Source organism: Maylandia zebra, linkage group LG13 (assembly GCF_041146795.1).
Source record: "Maylandia zebra isolate NMK-2024a linkage group LG13, Mzebra_GT3a, whole genome shotgun sequence".
NCBI lineage: Eukaryota > Metazoa > Chordata > Actinopteri > Cichliformes > Cichlidae > Maylandia > Maylandia zebra.
In genome coordinates this window covers 27,919,657-27,944,246 of record NC_135179.1, presented here as the reverse complement: position 1 = coordinate 27,944,246, position 24,590 = coordinate 27,919,657, and the positions used below count along the sequence as shown (strand labels likewise).

The following is a 24,590-nucleotide window of genomic DNA, read 5'->3' as shown; positions in this document are numbered from 1 at the left end:
TGACCTAACAAACTGCTTCAGAAAATCCTAGGTCAGGAAGTTTTAATATAACTTGTGTGATATAAAGAAAAGCACAGCCACATTAAGAGACTCACCTCTAATGCCTTGTGGACATCCTGGAGGCCAGCAGGATCTAAGAAACCCCCACAGGTGCTGGCAGCCTTTGCTATGCCCTTCTCAGCTCTTTTTTTGCCCTTGTCTTCTGCTGGAGCTGGCACAACGCTGTCTGGCCCAAACAGAGGCTGAATCAACCCTTGGGCCACAGCATCACACAGCAGCACAAAAAGAACATGGTTCCTGAGAAACACAAACAAATAATGTTCCCCTCACCACAGATTTGGCTACGAAAAAACTAAGTGTTCCTTGGGTCACATGTCACATGAGAATGCCAGTGTATTCTAACATTTGCACAATTATTGTTATGCCCAAGGAGAGTTTGGTCTGTTCTCATGAACGCTTCACTGCTTCTTTCTATAGCCAAAAATAAGAGCAGTGCTTAAATGGTCTCCTCTGCTGTCAGGAGCAACAAAAGAAATAAGCTTCAGATACGTTTCTGAGGATGAACGCACATTTTGTAAGTTTTACTTGAACTGAAGGACTTTGTATTCACTTTATTCCACAGAGAGTAGATAAAGAAATGTCTGGCCTGATGAAAGTCTTTCAGAACGCACAGAATAAGATAAAATGTGTGTGATCATCAGTCTAAAAACATTTTCATTTCTAAGAAATGCGGAACAATGTACTGATGAATAGAGACAGTGTATCACCAAAAACAAAGAAACACACACAAATGCAGAAAACTATTAATTAATTGTTGGTTAAGCAGCTCTAACATATAAAACAAATAAAAACAAGAAGCACTCCATCAAGGCAGCTCATTCTCTGGGCAGTATTTACTTTTAAGGGAAAGGTATTGTATGTTATAGACATACAATAGCTCCATAATCATATAGCTCTCTATGTATCAACCTATTGAGCTTGAATAAGTGGTCAGAGGTTTTAAATTGCTACATGTTATTTCCTATGTGTTGACAATACACACCACACATGTAAGAATCAGAGTTTATACGTTATAAGGCTTTTTTTTTTTTTGCCAATTTTAGACCAATAAGTCGTTAAGCTGACCTTAGTGGATGTAAAACAAATTTTAATGGATTGTTAACAAGAACTGAATCTGCACCAAGTTTCATTCAAAATGTTTCAAGCTATTGTATTTACAGACAGAACAATACACATTCAAAGGCTACCAAAAAAACATAACCACCTTGGGGGAGGTAGAGAATAATCAAAATAAAATGTAAATAATAATGTAAATAAAATGGATGAAAACCAAAATGTGTTTTGTCATTTAGAGGTTGCTCTTATTTGCTCAACACACAATGTATTTACAAAACATATTTATGTGATTTCATCTAACTTTTTTAGTTACACCAGCAAGACATAATATCCTGTGTAATTTTCTCTGTTTCAGCTAAACTACAAAGTGCGAGGAGCTGCAGGTGTCATGCTGATGAGGAAAGATCCAAAGCAGACAGAAAACTAGCTTGGGCTTGCAGGGACTCAAAAGGCACTATAATAACCAACTAAAAAAAAGAGTGCTGCATAATGATAGCATTTCAAAAGGGTAAAAAATAAGAACACAGACTGGTATGAAATGAAAACAACCTCACACAGACAGAGACAAAGACACAGACTAAGAAGAAACATATGAACTTAATCAGAATCTAAGGGAGCATCGAATAACTCATTTTTGCAACCACTTATCCTTGACCTTAGTGGAAAATGTCATGAAGTCGAGGAAAGGTGAGAAGAAGAATTTATAAGACCACAGAAAATGCATTATGCTCTGAGAATCCAGCTGAACATAGAATATACTCACTAAATTAACAATGTGATGTCTCCTGGATGTCTGCTGTGTTGAAACTACCAAATACATATCTTGGAGCCTATCCCAGCTGCCCTGAAGCAAAAACTAATTTAATGATAATCCTAAGTGCTGGCAAAAACAACAACGGGTATAACTAACGTAGCTCATGACCTTGATTTAGAGAAGTAATGAGTAAGAACTTAACAACTTGATAAGAGGCAGATTTCATCTAGAATGTCATGGATTTTGTTTCATAATGAGTTTTTCTGTGGTGCTTTTACAGTTCAGATTCTCAGGGTGTGTTTTAATTATCTTTATGTTAGATTAGTGAAGCTGTGACACCGCAGGTAAGGTATAATTTTCTAAAAAAAAAGCCTACCCAGTGTACCCCGTCTTCTGGAGCATGTCCACAAGACTCTGGAAGGTGGGAAGCAGGCGTGTGTATTCCCTAGCTGCCAGCAAGTGGCTATTGTAATTCCACAGGTAAATGGCTGCATTAGCTACCACCCACGACTCTCCGATCTCTGCTCCGAGCTCCCCTGCCCGCAAGAAGTTGGAGGTGGTGTAGGCACATAGAGCCTGGATCCAGTCCCTGGGTGAGAGAAGCACAGAAATATAGAAGAGAGTGAAAAAAGGATAGAAAAAGTACTCTTTGTGCGTGTTTGTGTGCAGTACAATATTTTCAATTTCATCTTTAAACTTGTTTTAGCATGAACACGTTCATCTACTGAAGGAAAATTACTCAATCAAGTTTTTACAGAATTTGCAAATTCTACTTAAGAAGGTATTCATCTTATTTCACAGTAACAGCTCGCAGCCCTTGTAATTCTACAATATGCCAGAAATAGATTTCAGGCAGGTCTCAGGCACAGCACATCAGTACAGTGATTTCAATGGTGAATGCCATGTGTCAAGTCTTGTCAAGTCAATAAAGAAAATAGGCTGCTGTTTTATCTAATACAACGATGGCTGGAATCCAAGAAAGAAGACAAGATGGAAAACACTCTGGAAAAATAGAAAATAAAAAATATCAGATTCTGGATGCACATGTCCATTTATCCAGTTTGCCCATTTTCCAGTCCCAAAATATATTAAACAAATGATAAATAATAATATACTATAGTGACCCTGACCACCATAATGCTGATCTCACTATAACAAGCAATGAGGAGTATCTGATCCTTACCCTTTAACTACATTACACAAGATATCTGAACCCTTCTTCCATAACATCTGATTGCTTTAGAAATGTTCCCAGATCAGGTTTGAACTCTTAGTTTGACAAATAAGGAAATTAAGCTCATTTAATTAGTAGGTGCAAAGCAGAGTACTCGATTACTGTTTAATTGTAAGAGTTAATGTAACTGTTTAGTTTCAATTAATCAGGTATTTAGATGCTTTTTCAAAGAAGCAAACAATTTCTGGTAAATATGACGGTATTTCTCTGTTACTTTTATTTTGATGGAAGAAAAAGAACAAGACAAAAACTCATGACCTTCCCAATGTTTGTGTCTCCCCCCCCAACTCTTTGGCACACAGATGTGTACAAGTGGAATGTACAGTGGGGCAAAAAAGTATTTAGTCAGCCACCGATTGTGCAAGTTCCCCCACCTAAAATGATGACAGAGGTCAGTAATTTGCACCAGAGGTACACTTCAACTGTGAGAGACAGAATGTGAAAAAAAATCCATGAATCCACATGGTAGGATTTGTAAAGAATTTATTCGTAAATCAGGGTGGAAAATAAGTATTTGGTCAATAACAAAAATACAACTCAATACTTTGTAACATAACCTTTGTTGGCAATAACAGAGGTCAAACGTTTACTATAGGTCTTTACCAGGTTTGCACACACAGTAGCTGGTATTTTGGCCCATTCCTCCATGCAGATCTTCTCGAGAGCAGTGATGTTTTGGGGCTGTCGCCGAGCAACACGGACTTTCAACTCCCGCCACAGATTTTCTATGGGGTTGAGGTCTGGAGACTGGCTAGGCCACTCCAGGACTTTCAAATGCTTCTTACGGAGCCACTCCTTTGTTGCCCGGGCGGTGTGTTTTGGATCATTGTCATGTTGGAAGACCCAGCCTCGTTTCATCTTCAAAGTTCTCACTGATGGAAGGAGGTTTTGGCTCAAAATCTCACGATACATGGCCCCATTCATTCTGTCCTTAACACGGATCAGTCGTCCTGTCCCCTTGGCAGAAAAACAGCCCCATAGCATGATGTTTCCATCCCCATGCTTCACAGTAGGTATGGTGTTCTTGGGATGCAACTCAGTATTCTTCTTCCTCCAAACACGACGAGTTGAGTTTATACCAAAAAGTTCTACTTTGGTTTCATCTGACCACATGACATTCTCCCAATCCTCTGCTGTATCATCCATGTGCTCTCTGGCAAACTTCAGACGGGCCTGGACATGCACTGGCTTCAGCAGCGGAACACGTCTGGCACTGCGGGATTTGATTCCCTGCCGTTGTAGTGCGTTACTGATGGTGACCTTTGTTACTTTGGTCCCAGCTCTCTGCAGGTCATTCACCAGGTCCCCCCGTGTGGTTCTGGGATCTTTGCTCACCGTTCTCATGATCATTTTGACCCCACGGGATGAGATCTTGCGTGGAGCCCCAGATCGAGGGAGATTATCAGTGGTCTTGTATGTCTTCCATTTTCTGATGATTGCTCCCACAGTTGATTTTTTCACACCAAGCTGCTTGCCTATTGTAGATTCACTCTTCCCAGTCTGGTGCAGGTCTACAATACTTTTCCTGGTGTCCTTCGAAAGCTCTTTGGTCTTGGCCATGGCGGAGTTTGGAGTCTGACTGTTTGAGGCTGTGGACAGGTGTCTTTTATACAGATGATGATTTCAAACAGGTGCCATTCATACAGGTAACGAGTGGGGGACAGAAAAGCTTCTTACAGAGGACGTTACAGGTCTGTGAGAGCCAGAGATTTTCCTTGTCTGAGGTGACCAAATACTTATTTTCCACCCTGATTTACGAATAAATTCTTTACAAATCCTACCATGTGGATTCATGGATTTTTTTTCACATTCTGTCTCTCACAGTTGAAGTGTACCTCTGGTGCAAATTACTGACCTCTGTCATCATTTTAAGTGGGGGAACTTGCACAATCGGTGGCTGACTAAATACTTTTTTTTCCCACTGTATCCAATACTAGGTCCATGCCAGTGCACATATTAACCTTGGGCTTCAGTCACACAGGCCTAGAGGCCGGTGAGTGGTGGCCTGGCAATCGCATTATAGAAGAAACTGGAACCCTTATTTTGTACCAGGGTCAACCAGGAAACTGAGGAATACTTCCTGGTTTCCTGGTTGTGAGAGGTTGCTGGAATGTGATGTGAAATCAACTCTTTAGCCACAGCCACAGCCCAAGAGCAGTCAGTGATCCCCTGATAACCAGCTAGGGAAAATGTTTATTCCCCAGCTGGTTGGTTAATGGTTGTGGAAGGCATGCTGTCACTAAGTGAAAGTGGTTATGAGGTATATTGTAAAACCTTGCCAATACTTTAGCCGCGAGCAGACTTCTGCAGTCTCTTCTAATTTGCATGGAAAATGCCAAGTAGTTACCAAACACTTTCCAACTGCTCACTAAGTATTTGTGAAACTGTGATGGAAACTGGAAAAGTTGCCCCTTTTGAAATGTGTTGGTTTTAGTGGAAAGTCACAACTTTTTCTTAGAATGCAAATGATCTATCATCTGTGTCTCCCTGTTGTGTAGCACTTTTTCGGCATAAATTTGCAGACAAGTCTTCCAAGCATGTCTCTAGACCTTAGCTAGCAAGATGGTGGATCGAATGGCTTACAATGTGGAAGTATACTTTGTGCCAGGATCACATTTTGAAGAAGCGCCTGCATGCTCAGTACAGCTCCACAACACCGCAACAGTGGTGAGCCCCACTGAAGTGGAGAACAATGTCGGTGCTGCAGCTATGCCATCGCTAACTTGTAATTTTAGCTAAAGTTGTCACTATGATGGAACTTAGTTCCACTGTTGCTACAGAATAGAGTGCACACCCTTGGGACAACATAACCACTGTGTGCAACCTAAATGCAAAGACTGCTTTTTCGGTACTCTAACCTTTGTTTTAAAAAAGTAAAAAATGTTGTTTCAAATTACTTTCATATTCAAGTTATAAAAAACAAGGTACAGTAAACAGCAAAGACACACAAAATCAAAATATCTGGTGTCCTGATACAGGTGTATATTGTGTTTTCACCTGTAAATAACCCACTGTGGATCCTCTTCTGACACGCAAAACTGTTTATCCTGTGGGGGGACAGCAGGGCTATTTAGCTGTACCCCCTCTTCAAGTAGCTTTTGGATAGTGGCCTGAACAAGAAAGAATACATTAATTTCACAAACTATAATATTAAAGATGACTTCCTGTTTTGACAACTTTATAATAAAAAAGAGAAAAACCTCCTGCTATGGGGATGACAGATTCTTTAAAGGTATTAAAGCTCAGATATACAGATCAAAGACAAAAAGAAATGACTGGTGAACATTTTATCCAGAGGTGGACAACTCGGTTAAGACAAGAGGAACCAGTCGTCATCATCAGACTGAGAAGAATGTAGCTTTTGAATTAATGAAATCTAATCAAATTTTCAGAAAACATATCCCTGTGTCATAGAACAAAGGTATAAGAAAAGAGGCTACAGCGTGTGTCAGTTTTGGCAAGGTTGTGCCATGGGTGTGGATAGTTCTCTTCATTTTCTTTAAAGTGCTGTCAAGTTAACGTCTCTATAGACTTAATAAAGACTTGGACACATTTGATGGGAAGCACGTATGCAGAATAAGACAAACTCATGAGACAAGCACAGCAGTCTCTGACTCCAACCACTCACCAACAACTTCACAGGCTTGTTAAAACTCCCATAATGCACGTCAACTGCTGCAAGCAGTCTTTGTTTCTAATGGTGTATTTCAAAAGGATGGCGCAGCCTAAAAGAAACCGCTTGATCTAAGATCATCCACAAAATGAACATGAACACCTTATAACAAAAACATCTGAATTCAAATAAAGTTTCATTCAGAAGCTGGTGGCTAACAAACCAGGTATGGAGCCTTTAGAACCAGACAACTTTCAGTATGAAGAGTTTCTGTCTGATCTGCATAAGAACATATTCAATAATAAATCTACTGTCTTTAATTATCAAAAACAGAAGGAATATGAGCCCATTGATGTTACATCAGTCACTGTTCTGAATATACATTACAGTAGGAACATGAAAACCTTCAACTTCAGTTATTACTATATCATTCAAAATACTCTTTCAGATCATGCTGGAACATTACATTTTAAGAGAAACCAAGAAACTTCTCAGTGTGTTTACGATACTCATAAAAAAAAATAATATGGCACAGAACAGCTATCCTGCACTCACCAGACACTTGAGTAGTTACACCTTGCTAGTACCTGACTGAAGCCCCTTTGGCTTTCAAAACTGCCTTAATTAATTTTTAATTCTCAAGATGGTTGTTTGGGAAAATCCGAGCATATGAGCATTTCCTGAAATACTCAGAACACTGACACCATTACACATTCAAGTCACTTACATTACCGTTCTACCCCATTCTGTTGCTCAGTTTGGACCGCTCAAAATTTGCATTAAGCAGCAGTTGAACAGGTGTACCTAACAAAGTGGACAGTGCATTTCGCTGTGTTTGTTTAATCACAACATTCTTCAGTCTCCTCTCGTTCTGTTGACCATTGTGCAAGAAGCTTTTGCTCCACATTTTTTTTATAGTTCTATAATACTTGCCTGTAATGACTAATCAAAAGGGCCAACCTTATAATACTGGAGTTATAAGAAACCTGTTGGAGTGTGTTGGTTCCATCTGTAGGAACACAGGAGCTGAAGAGTGGCTGTGTGTATTAGTTAGTAAGAACAAACCTCAGCACTAATGAAGCGAATTTCAGCTAAAAGGCGCAGCAGGTGCACAAAGCTTTGACTTTCACTGGAACCGTGAAGACACTGTACACAGCTTTCCCCCTCTGAGTAGTTGCGCGCTGGAGAGAATTAGCAAAATATGTTATGTGAATAATCAGTGACAGATCTCCTGCTCTTTTTGTATTTAGCAATAGCACAAAAACCTAAACTATAGCCATAGGAGTATAAGCCTGACTTCTCATTACTATTCTGTATTCTGAAACTCAGTATTAGAAATATTTCTGTTATTTTAGTGTTACTCTTAAGATCATTCATCATCTTACTGTCAGTCTTCTTCCATCTCCCGTCATCATAAAGCAAACAGAATCCACAAGCAGCTCGGCACACATCCCAAACTTCATGCTTCCTGGCTGTCTTTGCTAATGTTGCCCACAGCCTCACTCTGAAACAGCCACGAAATAAAGATAAATTACAGATAAGTACTTTTTGAAAAGGTTAAGGTTGGGACAAGGGTACAGCTACGTGTTGTATATGATCGAATATTGTTTGTTTGCAGGGTCATGAATAATAAAAATCTGCTCTCAAGTTGTGATGGTTCTGCTGTCTCCTGAGTATTAAGTCTGCCATTAGTGACGTGCACATCTCTTTAACGGTAATGACATGGGCAGACATGAGGAAATCAGCTATGCACTTTGAATAGGGATATTAAATGGAAGGGTGCAGAGTTATAGTCGCACAACAACTTTAACAGCAGAGAGGACCAATAGATCAAACATTCATTAGTATCTAATATTCGGTAAAAGCAAGAAGTAATAAATTCAACAAGCCATAAAAGTCTGATTATATAGGCAATTTTCCAACTGGGTTTCTGGGAGGTGTGACAACTAAAACTAACCGCTGAGAAAACTTTACACTGGTAGGATCATTTTGCTTACATTCATACATCAAAAGCACATGCGCAAAATTAATAGACTTGCATTTGCAAACACGCACATCTCTGTATGATCTGTATCGCTGCCCTGTTTGTCCAGGTGTCCTTCCACCCTCTGTATGGATGTAGAGTGATGCTGAGCCTTTGCAGCGAGCTGAGTCACTGGTCCAGATCCAAGACCGCCTGCGGGAACTAGACAAATGTTGAAACACTGCATAAGTCGAACCTGATTAATACCGGAAAAGCTTTTCTATCCCCCCCCCCCCCCCCCCCCCCCCCCCCTTTTATTAGTAATGAAAATTATAGGTATGAATAAAAGGCATATTTATTCTAATGTACAAATTCTCAGGCTTACATGGCTTCAGAAGATCAGCATAGAAATTGTGACAAAGCTGCACAACTATCTGTTTTATGCAACATCCATGTAAGCAAAAGGAAACACAACTTAGGGCACTGAAGAGAAAACGGCCTATTTCCATTGCTAACTCTTTCAAACAGGAGCGCTGCTGAGCCCAATGTAATCAGATTAGATGGCAGCATATTCCAAATTTTTACTGAAAAGCATCTGCACCAACACAAATATGGGACTGAATTATGAATACACTGACTGTGTGTAGAGCGGCAAAATACGCAAGTGCCGGTGTGCTCACTTTGAAAGTTCAAACACACACACACACACACACACACACACACACACACACACACACACACACACACACACACACACACACACTTCTCACTGATGAACATCTTAGGAACTATAAAAAAAATTGTGGCACCATGGTGCACTTAATTAATTCTTGTAGACCCAAGGGTTACTTTACGTGCTGGCTTTGAAGCTCACAACACAATGATTAAGTGGCTTCAACTAGGGCATGCTTAAGGTTCATGGACAAAAACAAGAGGTGCCTCTAGGGACCAAAGCTTTTAACCCGTGCCTGCAGTAGGAGCCCTTTGACAAGCTGTCAGTTTTTCCCCGGGTCATTAGGACTGCTGAATGTTCATTTGATGCTATGAAGCAAGGAGCCTTGAACAAGTGCGAGATCAAAGGCTCCCCCCAAGCTCTGGCCCTTCTGCTCCGTGATTCATCGCACACTGTCGATGTGGCTTTCACTGTTAGCAAAACTAGAACACACTCTCGAAGCAGTTTTTTTTCTGAGAAATTGCACACCACTGAGCAACAAAAGCTCAATGTGACCCCGGGAAGTATCTCTGAAGATTGTGGGTTAAATTTAAATGCAACACATCAGTGCACATCAGTGTAGGTCTGTGACATCCAATCAGCCTGCATGCAACAACTGCCAACTTTACTTATGACTAAACAATTGCGGCATGAGTTTGCATTCCAGGTGTGTTCTACAAATGTAGGAGGGCTCTGTCAGCACAAATCAGTGGGGTTTATCTAAGATCAAGTTGCTCACAAAGACATTCTGCTATGAAGCATTAGTACATATGTATGTTACAGTTCCAGATATGATTATACAATAATTTATATGGTCTCCTGGTCCTAGGCCATATGACTCACTAACAGAAGTAAGATTGCCACAGTGAACCCTTACCATGCATCCATGGCCAATTTAGAATCGCCCGCCCATGTTAAACCATGTTAAGTTTAATCTGGATGTTTTGAGAAATAGTACCTGACGCTCACACAGGCACAGGTAGAAAATGCAAACTCCACACAAAAAGCCTGGAGCCATCTTGCTGTGAGATGACATCACTAGCCACTGTCACCTTACTGTACATCACTGTCACATTTCTATGACAGAATAAATAGCAAAGATAGTAGCAGAACTGTAACTTCCAGGTGAAAAAGAAATACTGTCTAATTTCGGTTTCATTTATGCTCCAAAATAACTGTCCCAAAGGTATAGCTGAACAATATAACTTGCTTCTTCTTCTAGGCTAACCTGTCCTTCAAGCATGTATGCTGTCATTTTATGAAGTATTAACAACGTGCGTTAATCCAACATAAGAAAAAGTCTTAGTTTGGCTTTGTGAAAAGTGAAAGTAAGAAAGAGAATTCTGTACTTTTTGAAGTGTCATCTGCATCCAGGACCATCTGAAAATCATCAGGGGCCAAAAGAAGGCCCACAGCGACCAGGACGGGTCGAAAGTCTGTCTTATCTTGGGGCGGCATGTCTCTTGCCTGAGAAAGACATGGAAGAAGGGAATTAACTTGTAGACTAGACAGACTCTTAAAGCCCTTCAGCAACCACATTCAAGCAAAGCATATATTTTAAAAGTGAACTTATTTGAGCATATTATTAAAGCTCTAACACACCATACCCCGAAAGGTCAGGTATGTTTTAACTCAAAGTTCTTTAGCTTAACTAAAAACTCTTGTTTTCAGCAGCCTACTCTAAATGCGTTTTTGTTTGGTGTGTAATGTTACACAGTACAGATGGACAAGAAACCTGCTGCATAAGCATAGCAGCTTTATCCTCAATGCGGGAAGGGGTTTGGTAGAGGGTCTGCCTAAGCTGCAGGAGGCGGAAAGCTGAAGACAGGCGTTCTTGTTGTGTCCCATTGTCCAGCAGCATGGCTTTCTGAAAGTGAGTCAAAGAAGCCTCAAGGCGCCCCTCCTCCTCTTCAGTCACTGCCAGCTCTGAGTGGACTTGACAGCGCAGCTCCAACAACATACTGGAATAGTAACACACAATTAGTATGACTTAATACAGTCATGTAAAAAAGCAAAAGTAAACCCTTTCTAAATTCTGAGGTTCTACATATCAGAATGTAATAAAGTGGCTCTCAGCAGATTTTAAAATATGGAAAATACAGGTTCAGATGCACAACAACAACACATGATATGTTACATTGTGTCATTTTCTTTTAACACTAATGAATGAAGATAAAAATTAAGAAGCAGTTTGTAAAAAAACTCAGTACTGCCTTACTCTTTCCTTTCCAAGAATTAAGAGGGTGAGTAGCAGCTAGGTGCTGCTAATCAAATGCACTTGATTAATAAACCATCAGCAAGTGTGAGCACCTTACTAAAAGCAGAAGTTTTATCATTTTGTATGTCTGGAACATTCAGGTTTGTGCTAACAAAATGCCAAAGAGGAAAGGTATCAGGAATGATCTTAAAGCAGCAATTTTTCAGGGTGGGACGACTTATGAGGCCATTTCTAAACAACTCAAAGTCCATCATTCTACACGAAGCAGCTCACAGCAGCATGGTGATGAGAGGCCATGGGAAGTCCAATGAGAGTGCAGCATGCCAGTGAATGACTTTTGACAGGGTACTAAATATATTAGAGTTACCTAGGCAACTGTAGCCAGGAATTTCCACTAGTGATCAAATGGTAAATGGCCTGTATTTATATAGTGCTTTACTAGTCCCTAAGGACCCCAAAGCACTTTACATATCCAATCATCCACCCATTCACACACTGGTGATGGCAAGCTACATTGTAGCCACAGCCACCCTGGGGCGCACTGACAGAGGCGAGGCTGCCGGACACTGACGTCACCGGGCCCTCTGACCACCACCAGTAGGCAACGGGTGGAGTGTCTTGCCCAAGGACACAACGACCGAGACTGTCCAAGCTGGGGCTCGAACCGGCAACCTTCCGATTACAAAGCGAACTCCCAACTCTTGAGCCACGATCTCCCCATCAACCACCAGGTCACTAATGTTGTGCAACAGGCGAATTGCTTCCTGCGCGCACATAGCTTCAGCTCGAAGTTGATCTCACCAGAGATGTCTGGTGATTATGCACAGTGCCACAGCTGATGAAAATCAAACAGAGCATATCAGAGCAATCACCTCAAACCTCACAACCTTTAAGCACAGTGGAGGAGGGGTGACAATTTATGCTTCTTTTGTAGTCCCATAACCTGGGCACTTTGGAGTCCCTGAGTCTACCATGTAGAGGGAGGGTCAAATGTGACACCATCTGTCCAGTAACTAAAGCTTAGACCACACTAGGTCATGCAACAGGACAGTGATCCTAAGCACACCAACTACCCAACAGAATGACTGAAAAAGAAAAGAATAAAGGTGCTGCAACGACTCAGTCATGACCCAATTCCAGAGCTCAACCCAAATGAAATACTGTGGCAGGACCTTAAGAGAGGTGTGCATTTATTTGTAATTTAAGGCCTTTTTATTATTATGTAATCTTAGAACTGACGGATTATGTACTTTTTTATCACCAGTATATATTGTGGAAGTAAGGAAATGTATAGGTCTGTGTAAACTCTGTGTGATTATTATTCTGAGCAAATAATGACTTTCTCATATCAAATCATGGCTAGACTGGAAGTTTCTAAGAGGGCAACACTCAGCTAAACATATTCAGTGAAACATGAGTACAATAACGAAAAGCAGCCCGAAAAGCTCCAGGACATGCACACAAGGCCATGATGATTATGTAAAAAGATGAAAACCTTTGTGTCTCTTCCAGTGCCTGAGCGACCCTGAGCAGAGGTGTCTTGATGCATTTTCTGAGGTTGTGCTGCAAGAGGGGCAGGCACAAGTTCCACTGTGTAGCGCACACTGCCTGCACAGCCTGAGGGCCCCCCTCCCTCGCTGCAGTCTGCAGCCACTGATCCAGCTTGCCTATCTCTTTCAGCCGGGCCTGTGGGATAACAACTACAGATTGAGAATCTCTCCTGTCGCAACGACGGCACAACACTTCCATCACTTGGCAAGCAAATTTGGATTAAAGTGGGCTGAATATGTTGTATGTGCCAGTTCTTAAATGTGACAGTTTTCACAGTAGTGTATAATGAGATTACATGATCCTACTTTCCAACATCGTTTTTTCTCATTACAGGGGAAAAAACTGCAGAACTTATATTAGGATGATTATAATTCAAAATCTTGACTTGTAGTTAGTCAGAGATACCTATTCAAGTCAGATCTCTGAATTTAATGACAATAAGCAAGCCATTTTACTGTAAAAAAAATTATTAAATGAAGCATCTGCTAATGGATCTGCTGCTTTCACTCTAACATGAGGGTAAAACATATGGATGATAATTCAAACATATGGCCAAGCACCTCTACACTAGCTTTGGAATAGTCATTCATCTTCATTTCTTTCTTCAGGAGGTTGATTTCACCTTGGACACATTCCATTACTAAGCGTTGGCTAACACTCTAGAAAGACAAAAATAACACATGTGAGGTCAGGAATCAGAGGATGGGCTGAAAAATGTACAAATTTGTATCACCAGATTTTATACGGCAGAAGATCCTCCATATGCAGCATCATTAATTATGTTGTCATTCCACATAATTCACTCATACATACAAAACATACAAAGCATAAAAAAGAGATTGTATAAGTGAAATGTAGGGTCTATAAAAAATCATCTGATTTCAAAAGGTTAGAATTTTTAAACTTAAAAAAAAATTATCATTTTGAATGAACACAGAAGCTTGTGGTAAATCCTAAAAGATATGGGTAAAGGTAAAGTTTCACATACAAAACTTGTACAGTGCTCACAAATGCTCAGTGTGTCTTACTTTTGCACGAATCTGCTCTTTCTGACAGTAGGAATCTCAGTCGCTGCTGGTGAACGGCTGCGGATTTAAATACACCCTGATACACCCTGTATGTTCTATATTGCTCAAAGAAAAATGCAGCATCTCTGTAACTTTTATTAATAAGCCAGATATTCCCAAAGTCTGGGCGTGGCCTCCTGGTATATCAGAAAAAGTTTACAGCCTTGCGAACACGGGTTCAGATTTGGGCAAAAGAAAAAGTTCACATTTCTAAATAGGCAGTGACAGACTTACAGTAACTTTGAGAATGCTAAGTTACTGTAAGTCAAACGCAATTAATCTCACGTATTGTCAAGGGCCTGTTTTTATTATTAACCTTTACTAGAATAGCTTTGCATGATTCACAGCTCAAAATAATCCTTATTTATTCTGTGCTTTCCCATCAATTTGTCCACTGTCTGAAACAAACTGCTTTAGTTCCCATCCTCCCTTATTTCTTCTGATTGGCGGCTCCTTATAAACAGAAGGTTTAAACAGTTTGGGGGTACTGCTTCTGTGGTCACAAAAATTAGGGATATGTGCTCTCACTGACATCACAGGGAGCCAAGAGTAGAAACAGCAGAGCAGTGAGAGCAGTCTAAAGCCTGAGTCCCGGTTTAAAGTGATTAACTGTACGTATGCTAACCTCATTATTTAAACGTTACATAAGAGCACTCACCATTGTACCTATGACAAAAAATAAGGAAAGGCATAATAGGTCACAGTTAATGTCAAACCCATGCATACATTTGCATATTTGTAAACTGTGTGCAGTTACATCTTCTGCCCCTACTGCCCGAGGTTTTAAGAGAATATCGGACACTCACAGCTTCTCCCGACGACTTTAGCTCTTTCAGACAGTCGGCAGCTACTTTCTGATGCTTCACTTGCAAGGCCAGCAGAGCCAACTCCAGGAGGAAGGCAACTCTGCAAATCCCAGATAAAACATAATTTATACAATTCACAATCCTTCAGTACAGTAATCTGAGACATGTACTGCCCCTGGGATAGCCATGTGTGGGTTTATGGTAGAGAGAGGTTTAGGAAGAGAACAGGGAGCAATAAAAGGTAATCTCGCAGGAGATTTGATCAGGACACTTTAGGTCACAGACCTGTCAGATGGCTGGATGGGTGTTGAGCTCTGAAGAGGACTGGAGTTCAGAGGTGTAGCAGGCTCTTTGCTACAGTCCACCAAGAGATGGAAAATCTCCTCAAGCCTAGTAGAATTCTCTTTTGTCAGCATGTCCTTGTTAAGTCCTCCCAACCTGCTACAACATCAGGAAAACTCTCTTTACATTAATGTACATGCATGTGAGCATCCAGAATTAAACTGATACTTTCATTTGCCCTTTAACAGACTCACACAAAACAGTGCATAAACCTTAGGCTAAATAACCTATATGGTGCTGACGACGGCCGAGTCTGACTTAGTCATGCTGTCACACTGAAATGAGGAGCCATAAGGAGCTGTGACATGTCGAGTACATGCCTGCAGAAATGGGCTGGGGGATGGGACTGTACAAGAATACGCCACACCAGCAGACATGGTACTGTACTACAAATGTGTTCAGGCCAGCAGAAAAACATGGCTGCCACAGGATGCGCTGAGAGCCAATGGATGATGGACCCGCTGACCTTTGTCTCCCAGTTTTTAAATGTATCTGGAGGCATAAAAATTTTAATATAAAAAAACCCCACAATAAAATCCTCACTCTAAGCGCTACATCTTAAGATAACATTGCAAAGAATAAAATAAAGACATACGCAGGTTAGAAACACGGAATACTAGATTTAAAATTTTTAGACCTTTAAACAAGATCATAACTGATCAGGTTTAGGACTCAACCTGCCTCTATTGTTAGAAGCATTGTAAAAACAATAAACATGCAGTCAATCAGAAAAGCCTGCTTTCAAACAGTTTAAGTTCCAAAGCAAGCATTTCTGGAGCAGATCAAGTGCTTCTTTTTGGTGACACCGTACATCTTGTTTTTCCTAGCGACAGATAAAAATGCAAACGACTTTCATCCTGACAGCACAAAAACGACACTTTCAGCAAAACAAACCCTCCAGCAAAAAAAAGCAAACATTTATATGAATGTAACTCAGAAACTTACTTTTTTAATTCCTGCATTTTGTAAATGACTGCTAACGTAGTGCATTCCCTGCTTGTTTCCAGGAGGACATCACTGTCTGACAGCTGGTGTCGCACCTAAGAAGAGTGAAGTCGGAAGTTATGCTTTATTATCAGGTTATGACAGGGTTGAATTTTATGATTAATGTCAAGATCAAGGAGTTTAGCGAGCTATTGTTATGCATGTAGTGCAAATAAGACTCCTGAAGACATCTGAATGGTGTATTTTCATATTATAAGACTTGTATAAAGATACAATTAAAGTTTAAATAGCATTCGTTCTGAGGTCTGATACATGGCAATCTTAATGCCCCCAAGGGTGAATCAGAAGCTCAACCATGAAACATGAGCCAATCATGTTGCTGTGTTGAGTAGGTATCAACACGCTTATTGTTTTTTTTTTGTGTTACTGCATCTATAATGTCTACTCTAATTAATGCTTTGTTAACTGCTCTGTCGGGACAAGCCAGAGATCTGGACACGTGTTGAATTGGACACGGACAGGAGAAGTACAGCTCTAAACTTTATTTGGGGCAATGTCACAAACCTTTAAGGTAGTTTTACAGAACTTTAATAAATTTATTAGACCACTTCTGTGTAGATATATCAATATCTACTTAAAAAGTATCCACCTAAAAAGTAGATATTGAGGATATATTTAGTTATTACTGAATGTATAAGCAACCAAAAACTGCCATGAAAGCAACATGCTGTGTTTACCAATAAAGTAAAGAGTCCTGGGTAAAGTTTTGGAGTATGCGACTTGATGAATTCTTCTGTAACTTTTGCAAAACTTGTTGCATCCTCAACCTTCTTTGAGTCCACAAGACATTTGATCAGGTGCCTGAGCAGAAACAGAGACAGAGAGCAAACATGTGGGCATGTGTCAGTGCTATTAGCCAAGTGCTCAGTTTTTCTATGCTACTGAACATTCAATGTAATTAATATGCCAACAATCAAATAACAGCCTTTCTTTTCTGAAGCTTGTCATGTTCACACTTGTGTGGCATGAGCTATCTGATATTACTGTGCTGGTGTTGTTACTACAACATAAGTCATGTTATTCAAGGACTATCTTAGGGAAAAAGACAGCAGTGGGTGAAGGTGCCTTTAGGGCGTTCTGGCAGAAAAGCTTTCTGACAAAAACACTCTAAAGTAGAAAGGCTTTCAGAAGTCAGGGCTACAAAGTTAATGTGAGGAGCAGGTTGGTGGTGGATGTATGGATCCGCTTCACCTGACAGACTGAGTAGTTTGTTCTGTGTAAAACCAAAAGTCAATGTTCACTTTTATTTTCTTGTACTCAGTTCAAGAATATTTCTATTATTTCAGTTTAAGTTTGGTTTGGTTTAGGAAAGGACTGTGGTCTGGGTTGAAACTGTGCTCGTCTGTGGATGCACACAAAACACTAGTCACAACTACAATGTGACATTGATTGTCCTGAGGCAACATATATAAATATATATATATGTATATATTTATCCCACCACAGGGATATCAGACAATGCTTGCCTCCATGGTCAATATGTAGCTTGGGTTTTAGACTTCCTGTCATACTAATACTAATACTAATATTAATGTACATAATATAGCAACATAATGAGCCAAATTTACTAAAGGGAGCAAAATAGCATGCAAGTGCAATCACCAAATAGGCCAAATTATGGGTGTGGTTAGTTTTATGGGTGATTTTTAAACACAGACACAGTCAGTTCATTTTTGAGAATTAAATTTTAGTGCAATTGTCAGTAAATTGTGTGGCAGACATTTGTCAATCAGTTTGCATGCTTGATTTAAATGTTCTTCTTCCTAATGTTTTACCTGAAGAAACAAATTTCCAAGAATACAAACTGTTATGGAAATGTTAACAATAACCTGCAACACACCCAGTGAGCTTGATTTGAAGTGGGTTTAATTAACACATTGCAATGTGGAGAGAGCATCCCAGTGAAACACCAGGATCATCTCTGAATTTTGGCCACCGCCCTTACATCTTATATGCAGAGACACAGACAAAGAACATTCCACAAATGTGGAGGGGGGCTATACCTTCTCCCTCACAGAGAGAATTATGACCTTGTTTTCTGCTTGGCCATCACCTAAGGATTTACATCCCTGATAAGCAGAAGGAGTCCCACTATCTGTTTAACGTCTCCCATCACAATGGCCTCACTGTGTTAACATTCTACATGCATGCAAACTAGTGACAGGGGTACTCTTAATATAGTAAAGTGAGAAAGTGATATTACTATAACTAATGTGATATGATTAAATATGTGATTAATACATGAGAGAAGAAATTTGCCTCCACAAAGCACAACAGGATTAGTTACAAAAATCTCTGAGTTCCCACCTCACACGCAGTCTGGTCATCATGCTCCCTTTGTAAGTGCCAACAGTACTTTTTTTCCACACCAAACCCCAGTTTGCACTGGTGCAACGCATTAGTAAATCTGGACTAATGAGTCTTTAACTTATACAAATCAACCCATATATGGGTAAATGCAATGCATACAGCTGTGATGGAACATTTCACAACCAATGGTAAACTGGACATATTTTTCGTATTCTTATAATAGATGTAATGTAGCACGCCATGCTAATCTCATTATATTTATCATTGGGGCGACCGTGGCTCAGGGGGTTGGGAAGCGCATCTGTAACCAGAAGGTCGCCGTTCGATTCCCGGGCTCTCTGTCCTGGTCGTTGTGTCCTTGGGCAAGACACTTTACCCTCCCGCCTACTGGTGTTGGCCAGAGGGGCCGATGGCGCGATATGGCAGCCTCGCTTCTGTCAGTCTGCCCCAGGGCAGCTGTGGCTACAACTGTAGCTTGCCTCCACCACTGTGTGAATGTGAGTGTGATTGAATAGTGGCATTGTAAAGCGCTTTGGGTGCCTTGAAAAGTGCTATATAAATCCAATCCATTATTATTATATCTGTCACTGACCCAACATTATATATATGAATGATACATTTTTGTCCTCTGATCAAAGATAAAACTAATATTTTTTTGAAAAATGATTAAACAGCTTGGAATAAAACAGATACTTGACTCTATAGAAGAAAAAAAGCAGCCCATTAACTGAGGCTAGATGAAGCTGTGGTCATAAATAAACTGCTGGTTAATAAGCTCAGTTCATTATCTCTATGAATTTTCAATGAGTATGAACCAAAATCACAACTGGACATATTAATGAGGTCTAAGTAAGAGAGCACTTGCATCATGAGTTCAGCCCTCCAGCTGTGGTCGTGGTCTGCCACCTCCTCCAGACTCTGCACCACCTGCCTGAGAGAGGGCACCAGGTGGAGGCTCCGCCCCGGCTGCAGAAGAGGTTGCACTGTCTGGAAGTACAGCACCGAGGCATTGAACACCATAAAGTGAAGTCTGTAAGGCACAAATCAAATGCAGAAGAAAGTAAACACCGAGCAATGAATTATTTATGTGATACACTTGCAAGCCATTTTATCTCTTAGTACGACTCAATTCAAACCAAGTGTCAGCTCTCTATGAGGAAGTCCTGTGAATTCCAAATGTGTGTGGATTAACAATCGACCAATGAGCCACAGGAGAGCGGCCCGCTGAATCTTTTCGATGTGAAATAAGTGGAATTTATGAATTTAAGCTACAGTTTTAAAGAAAACTCTGTGAAGAGACTGTTTGAGCGCTCCTAATTTATTCACCAGAGTGTGCTGTCCATTAGTGTGGGCTGCTTGAATTAGATATGTATTCCTTTGGTGTTAATTGGAATTCCTCATTGAGCCTTTTTATTGACAGGTTATGAGTTCATTAGCAAAGAAAACCAGTGCTCATTGCTTACAAAGGCTAACCGAGTACCTCCAAACGCATCCATCAAAGCAAATAACAAGGGAACGCATCTGTCACAATTTCTATTACTGCATCGATATGTGCATCACCTGTTTCACCCTGCTCACAGATGCATCCAGTCAGCTGTTAAAATTGAGATGAAAACACATTGAAAATGTTCCGCTTGTGAATAAGGGGTCGGGGTGAAGCATGAAAAATCGTGTTATATTTGATTCTTCTTCGTAGCATATTTCTGCGCATCAGACAGAGCCTAACCTATCACAGCTAAACAACATTCCCTGGTGAGAATGTCTGGCTTTCATTACGTGTTTTACCAGCGCACCTTACCGCTGTGGCAGCAACTGCCAAATAATATCAGAGATGATCAACTGTACGCAACAGAAAATGGTCATCCATCTTTCTCGACACTGTAACAACAAAGCCGAGCATACTCGAGGTTGCATACCTTGGTTCTTGCTTTGAAATCTCAATTGCTTTCAGAAAATACACCACAGCCTCCTCAAAGTCCTCCTAAAATAGAAAATGATGCAAAAAGGGGACATGAGAACCTGTCAGAACATAGAAGCATAAAAACAATGACAAACAGTTTAGCAAAAAAAAAAAATTTAAGCTGCACTCAAATGTAGCAAAGGCCAATATTTGTTTGAGACCGAAGAAGCATGGTAAAACCGCTGGAGTTTGTTTGCAAATCTGCTGCATGTTTTTAGTGCAAATGAGTACAGTATGCCGCTACAGTAATTGCATGTGTATATATCTCTGGGGCGCAGAAACACACACACACACACACACAACGCCCTTGAGGGTATGTGTCCAATTTACTGTCCTCACCACACTCCCAGTGGCCGGCGGAGACTTCAGCTGGCCCTGGCAGAGGTAGGCTTGACACAGAAATTGATTAGCCGGCGGATTCCCTTCAAAGTACATCTTTAGACACGCTGTGCTTATCTCCAAACAGCCCATCTGAAAATACAGAGACAGAGCGGCACAAAGGCCAGAGAGAAAAAGAAAAAAAATTCAGCCTCATCTGCAGTTAGATCGTGTAACCGGCAATTTTCCCTGTATGATGCATTATTAAAAACTATTGCGAAAGGGCTTAATGTATGGGGAGGTGCACATTTATTTTTTGCACGACAAATTAATTCCATGCTGTTTTACAAACTGCCTCCTCTTAATTGTAAAATTAATTCAAACTCAGCAGCTTTATACTCAGTGATGTGCAGCACTATCGTGGAAGATGATCATGCAGCAGAAATTTTTGTTCTGCAAGCTTTTATATGTGTTGTGAAGAACAATAAGTCAGGCTGGAAGATCACTGAATAAGTAAAACCTGACAGTAATGAGCAATGGATTAGTATGTTAGCAAATGTCTTAATACAACAAGAATATTTATGCTTCTCTGGAAAATTGAAGAACGGAACTGTACTGCGGATGAAGACTAATTCAGCATTCACTGACACTTAAGTCTTCAGGCTAAGCTGCATTTTCACAGAAAACTTGCTGCGTGATATAAAGGAGAGAGAACAAATCACATTATGGAATATCCCAGTGTTTCATTATACAAATATGTTTCCCTTGCCTTAGGACAGCTCAGCCTGTATTAGTGAATATTCATTGCTATTCCCTACTGGGAAAATAGCTCGATTAGAAGAACTAAAGTTACTGCACGAAAACAGTGACATAATGAAACGAGTCCTCCAGCAGGGAGGTCCTGCCGGCTTTTTTATTACCTTGATTTTTCTATATCAATACCTGTAGATACCATCAGCAACAAAGCACTGATGTTAATCAACAAACAACCCATCCAAATGTCTAGGACCTGCTTTATTTTGAAGCTTTAATAATTCAGGAGCTTTCACAGATGTAGCAGGCATTTACTTATAAAATGTAAGCTCCACATCTTCACAGTCAGATGCCAACCTTTTGTTCTAGGAGGCTGCTTGAAGCACCATGTCTTATGCCACAACTCAGCAGTCAGGAGCTTCTCACATCATAAAAAACGCTTCTCACAGCAGTTGAAAAGCAAGGTTGCAGGCACCTTCAGAGAATGTGTGTTCTCATTATAGTCTTTCATACAAAGAAATTCAGCCTGTCTGATTCTGATGCTGACTGTAGGTTAATACGCACACATCTAAATTTGATGTATTCACTGATCTACCAACATAAACCTGGTGAGATTTTAAGTGATATGTGCGTGCGAACAACCTGACATAGTAGTGGTGGATAAGGCCGAATGATAGATGTGGCTATACCAGGTGATAGAAACATCAGGAAGAAATAAAATGAGAAGCTCAAGAGGGATGAGAGAAGCTAGAGAAGATGTGGAAGGTTAATGCACCAGTTGTCCTTGTGGCAATTGGCGCACTTGGTACAGTGACTCCCCCAAAACTGGGTGAGAGGCTCCAACAGATACCAGCAGCGAGAACTGAGATTTCTGTCCAGAAGAGTGCAGTCCTAGGAACAGCAAAGATAATGCACTGGACCTTCAAGCTATAAGACTCTGGTACAGGACCTGTGCTTGAAGGATAGAAGACCATTATATATTAGTAGTAATAATAGTATTTTGTATTTTGATTCAACTTGATAACCCAAAATACTTTTTTTTATTTTGAGAGAGGAACAAGAATGGAAACACATACAATGGAAACAAACAACAATGGCACAAAACATTTTTTGTTATGTTATGTGTTATGTTTTCATCACATTTAGAAGAAGTAATGGTAGTCTGCAAAGTCATTTTAAGGTAATTTTGCCCCCTCCTGTAGCTTTTAGCCTTTCATCCAAAAATACAGATGTGTGTGCAGAAAGTACAGGGATTCATAAATTAAAATAAATACACCTATCTACAATATACGCTACGAACAATAGCTACAAACATAGCCTGTTATGAGACATAATCTAATCAACTTGGTACTCTCTGATTCTCCAGTTACGAAATAAACAAGAAGAGTAATATAATTCAGACTAATTTAGCATACACTAAAGCATAAACATGTAATACTCAATACCTAATTGATAAAATAAGATTAGCACTGCAACCATTTTTTTTCTTTTGTTTATTTCCAACTCATCACCTCGACCCTGGTGGCAAAACGATCATCAAGTGAATTCTTCATCAACAGCTTCGACAGTAACTCCTCATCCTCTCTCACCTGTAGCCCAGCTTCGGCGCACAGGACGCACCACTCCGGATCAATGCGTGGAGTTCGTCCGCCGGTTTCAACTACTGCTGCCCCCTTGATTAAATCGTAGGCTGACTGCAGAGCTCCACAGTCTGCATGTACGAAATAAACACAGTAAGCTTGTTTTCACAACTCTTCATTTACTTAACTGACTGCGCGACAAACCTTTGTTCTCTTTAGCCTTGGCTAGATGCTGGCGAATATCTAAGTCCATTTCAAAGCGTTACTTAGCTAACGTTAAAGTAATGACAATTTACTTCTTTTTATTTCATGTCCCATTTAGCTGCTACTTTCTTGAATACAGAGCAACCCATCGAAAATAGCAAATACTTTCTTGAATTGTAGTAGCCAACAGTCAGTGCTTTTAGTTTGGGAGTGTTACTAAGCAACCGGGCTTGAACTACGGTGTACGGATAGGACAAAAAGGCTGGCTTTTGGTCGCGATCATTAACACGCCACCTCAGTTAGCAGCACTAACGTGACTTTCACTGGATTCTGTGAGTGAAATACAGAACTGGCAGCCTACAAAATATAAAGCAAACACTCTCAGTTAACTGGACTTCTCCACCAGTGGTATTGATGCTTTTTGAAGCACTTTAATGACATCACCTAATAAAAAGCCGAAGAATGTGCTGTAGTTTTAGTGACTACAACCCCCCCCCCCCTCTATGGATAGTTTAGGTCTCACCTTTGGTGACTGGAGCCAATGAAGATGTAACACAGTCTGTGCTGTTGGTGTTTTATGGAGCATTTGATGCAATTATCTGACTATTATATGGCACAACCCATTCACAATTCTTTTATTAATACTAAAGCATGTGCTTCAGTAATCTAGTATTTCACGAGTCTGTTATTTGGTACTAGTTATCACATATTTGTCTGTGTGCATTGTACTAGTGTAGCTTGTAGATGCAGTTTGGTAGGGGTAGTGTTAGATTATAATATTATTTTATGCCATGTTATACCCCTAATTAAAGATTGTGAATTATTATGTAGTTTTAGTTTGCATTATTCTCCTGAATTAGAAGAAGCTGATAACTATTGCATTAGTTAAACTGATTTGCATTACATTAAACTGCTGACTTGTTGTGAATGAATGATATTGTTTTATGATGCATTATACTGCTGAGTTATAAGAAATCTAATTTGTCTGAGTAGAAGAGAACAGAGTGTGCTGGAGTTTTCTGCCCCATTTCAGCAGGAGCAGATAAACAGGGAGCCAAGGTCGTAGCTTAGGCGCTGTGTGAGA

At 40.2% G+C, this 24,590-nt stretch overlaps 1 protein-coding gene across 4 annotated transcripts in view; it reads right to left on the bottom strand.

The window, feature by feature from the left end:
* The window catches only part of cfap46 (cilia and flagella associated protein 46), a 65,594-nt gene extending 41,875 nt beyond the window's left edge, over window positions 1–23,719 (bottom strand). For all 4 annotated transcript variants that reach the window (XR_013101421.1, XM_023155618.3, XM_014414364.3 and 1 more), the window contains exons 1-19: window positions 23,507–23,719; window positions 23,312–23,433; window positions 20,991–21,122; window positions 20,608–20,672; window positions 19,557–19,721; window positions 17,059–17,182; window positions 16,322–16,416; window positions 15,320–15,475; window positions 15,035–15,134; window positions 13,722–13,820; window positions 13,106–13,296; window positions 11,128–11,353; window positions 10,742–10,859; window positions 8,773–8,902; window positions 8,103–8,221; window positions 7,783–7,898; window positions 6,102–6,214; window positions 2,247–2,459; window positions 96–297 (exon numbers count right to left, since the gene is read on the bottom strand). Coding sequence is in view for 3 of the 4 variants with exons in the window: in XM_023155618.3 (XP_023011386.2) it covers window positions 96–297; window positions 2,247–2,459; window positions 6,102–6,214; window positions 7,783–7,898; window positions 8,103–8,221; window positions 8,773–8,902; window positions 10,742–10,859; window positions 11,128–11,353; window positions 13,106–13,296; window positions 13,722–13,820; window positions 15,035–15,134; window positions 15,320–15,475; window positions 16,322–16,416; window positions 17,059–17,182; window positions 19,557–19,721; window positions 20,608–20,672; window positions 20,991–21,122; window positions 23,312–23,433; window positions 23,507–23,555 (2,535 nt within the window). In the remaining variant the exon portion in view is untranslated. The remainder of the gene's footprint in view (window positions 1–95; window positions 298–2,246; window positions 2,460–6,101; window positions 6,215–7,782; window positions 7,899–8,102; window positions 8,222–8,772; window positions 8,903–10,741; window positions 10,860–11,127; window positions 11,354–13,105; window positions 13,297–13,721; window positions 13,821–15,034; window positions 15,135–15,319; window positions 15,476–16,321; window positions 16,417–17,058; window positions 17,183–19,556; window positions 19,722–20,607; window positions 20,673–20,990; window positions 21,123–23,311; window positions 23,434–23,506) is intronic.
* Between the last annotated feature and the right edge of the window lie 871 nt (window positions 23,720–24,590).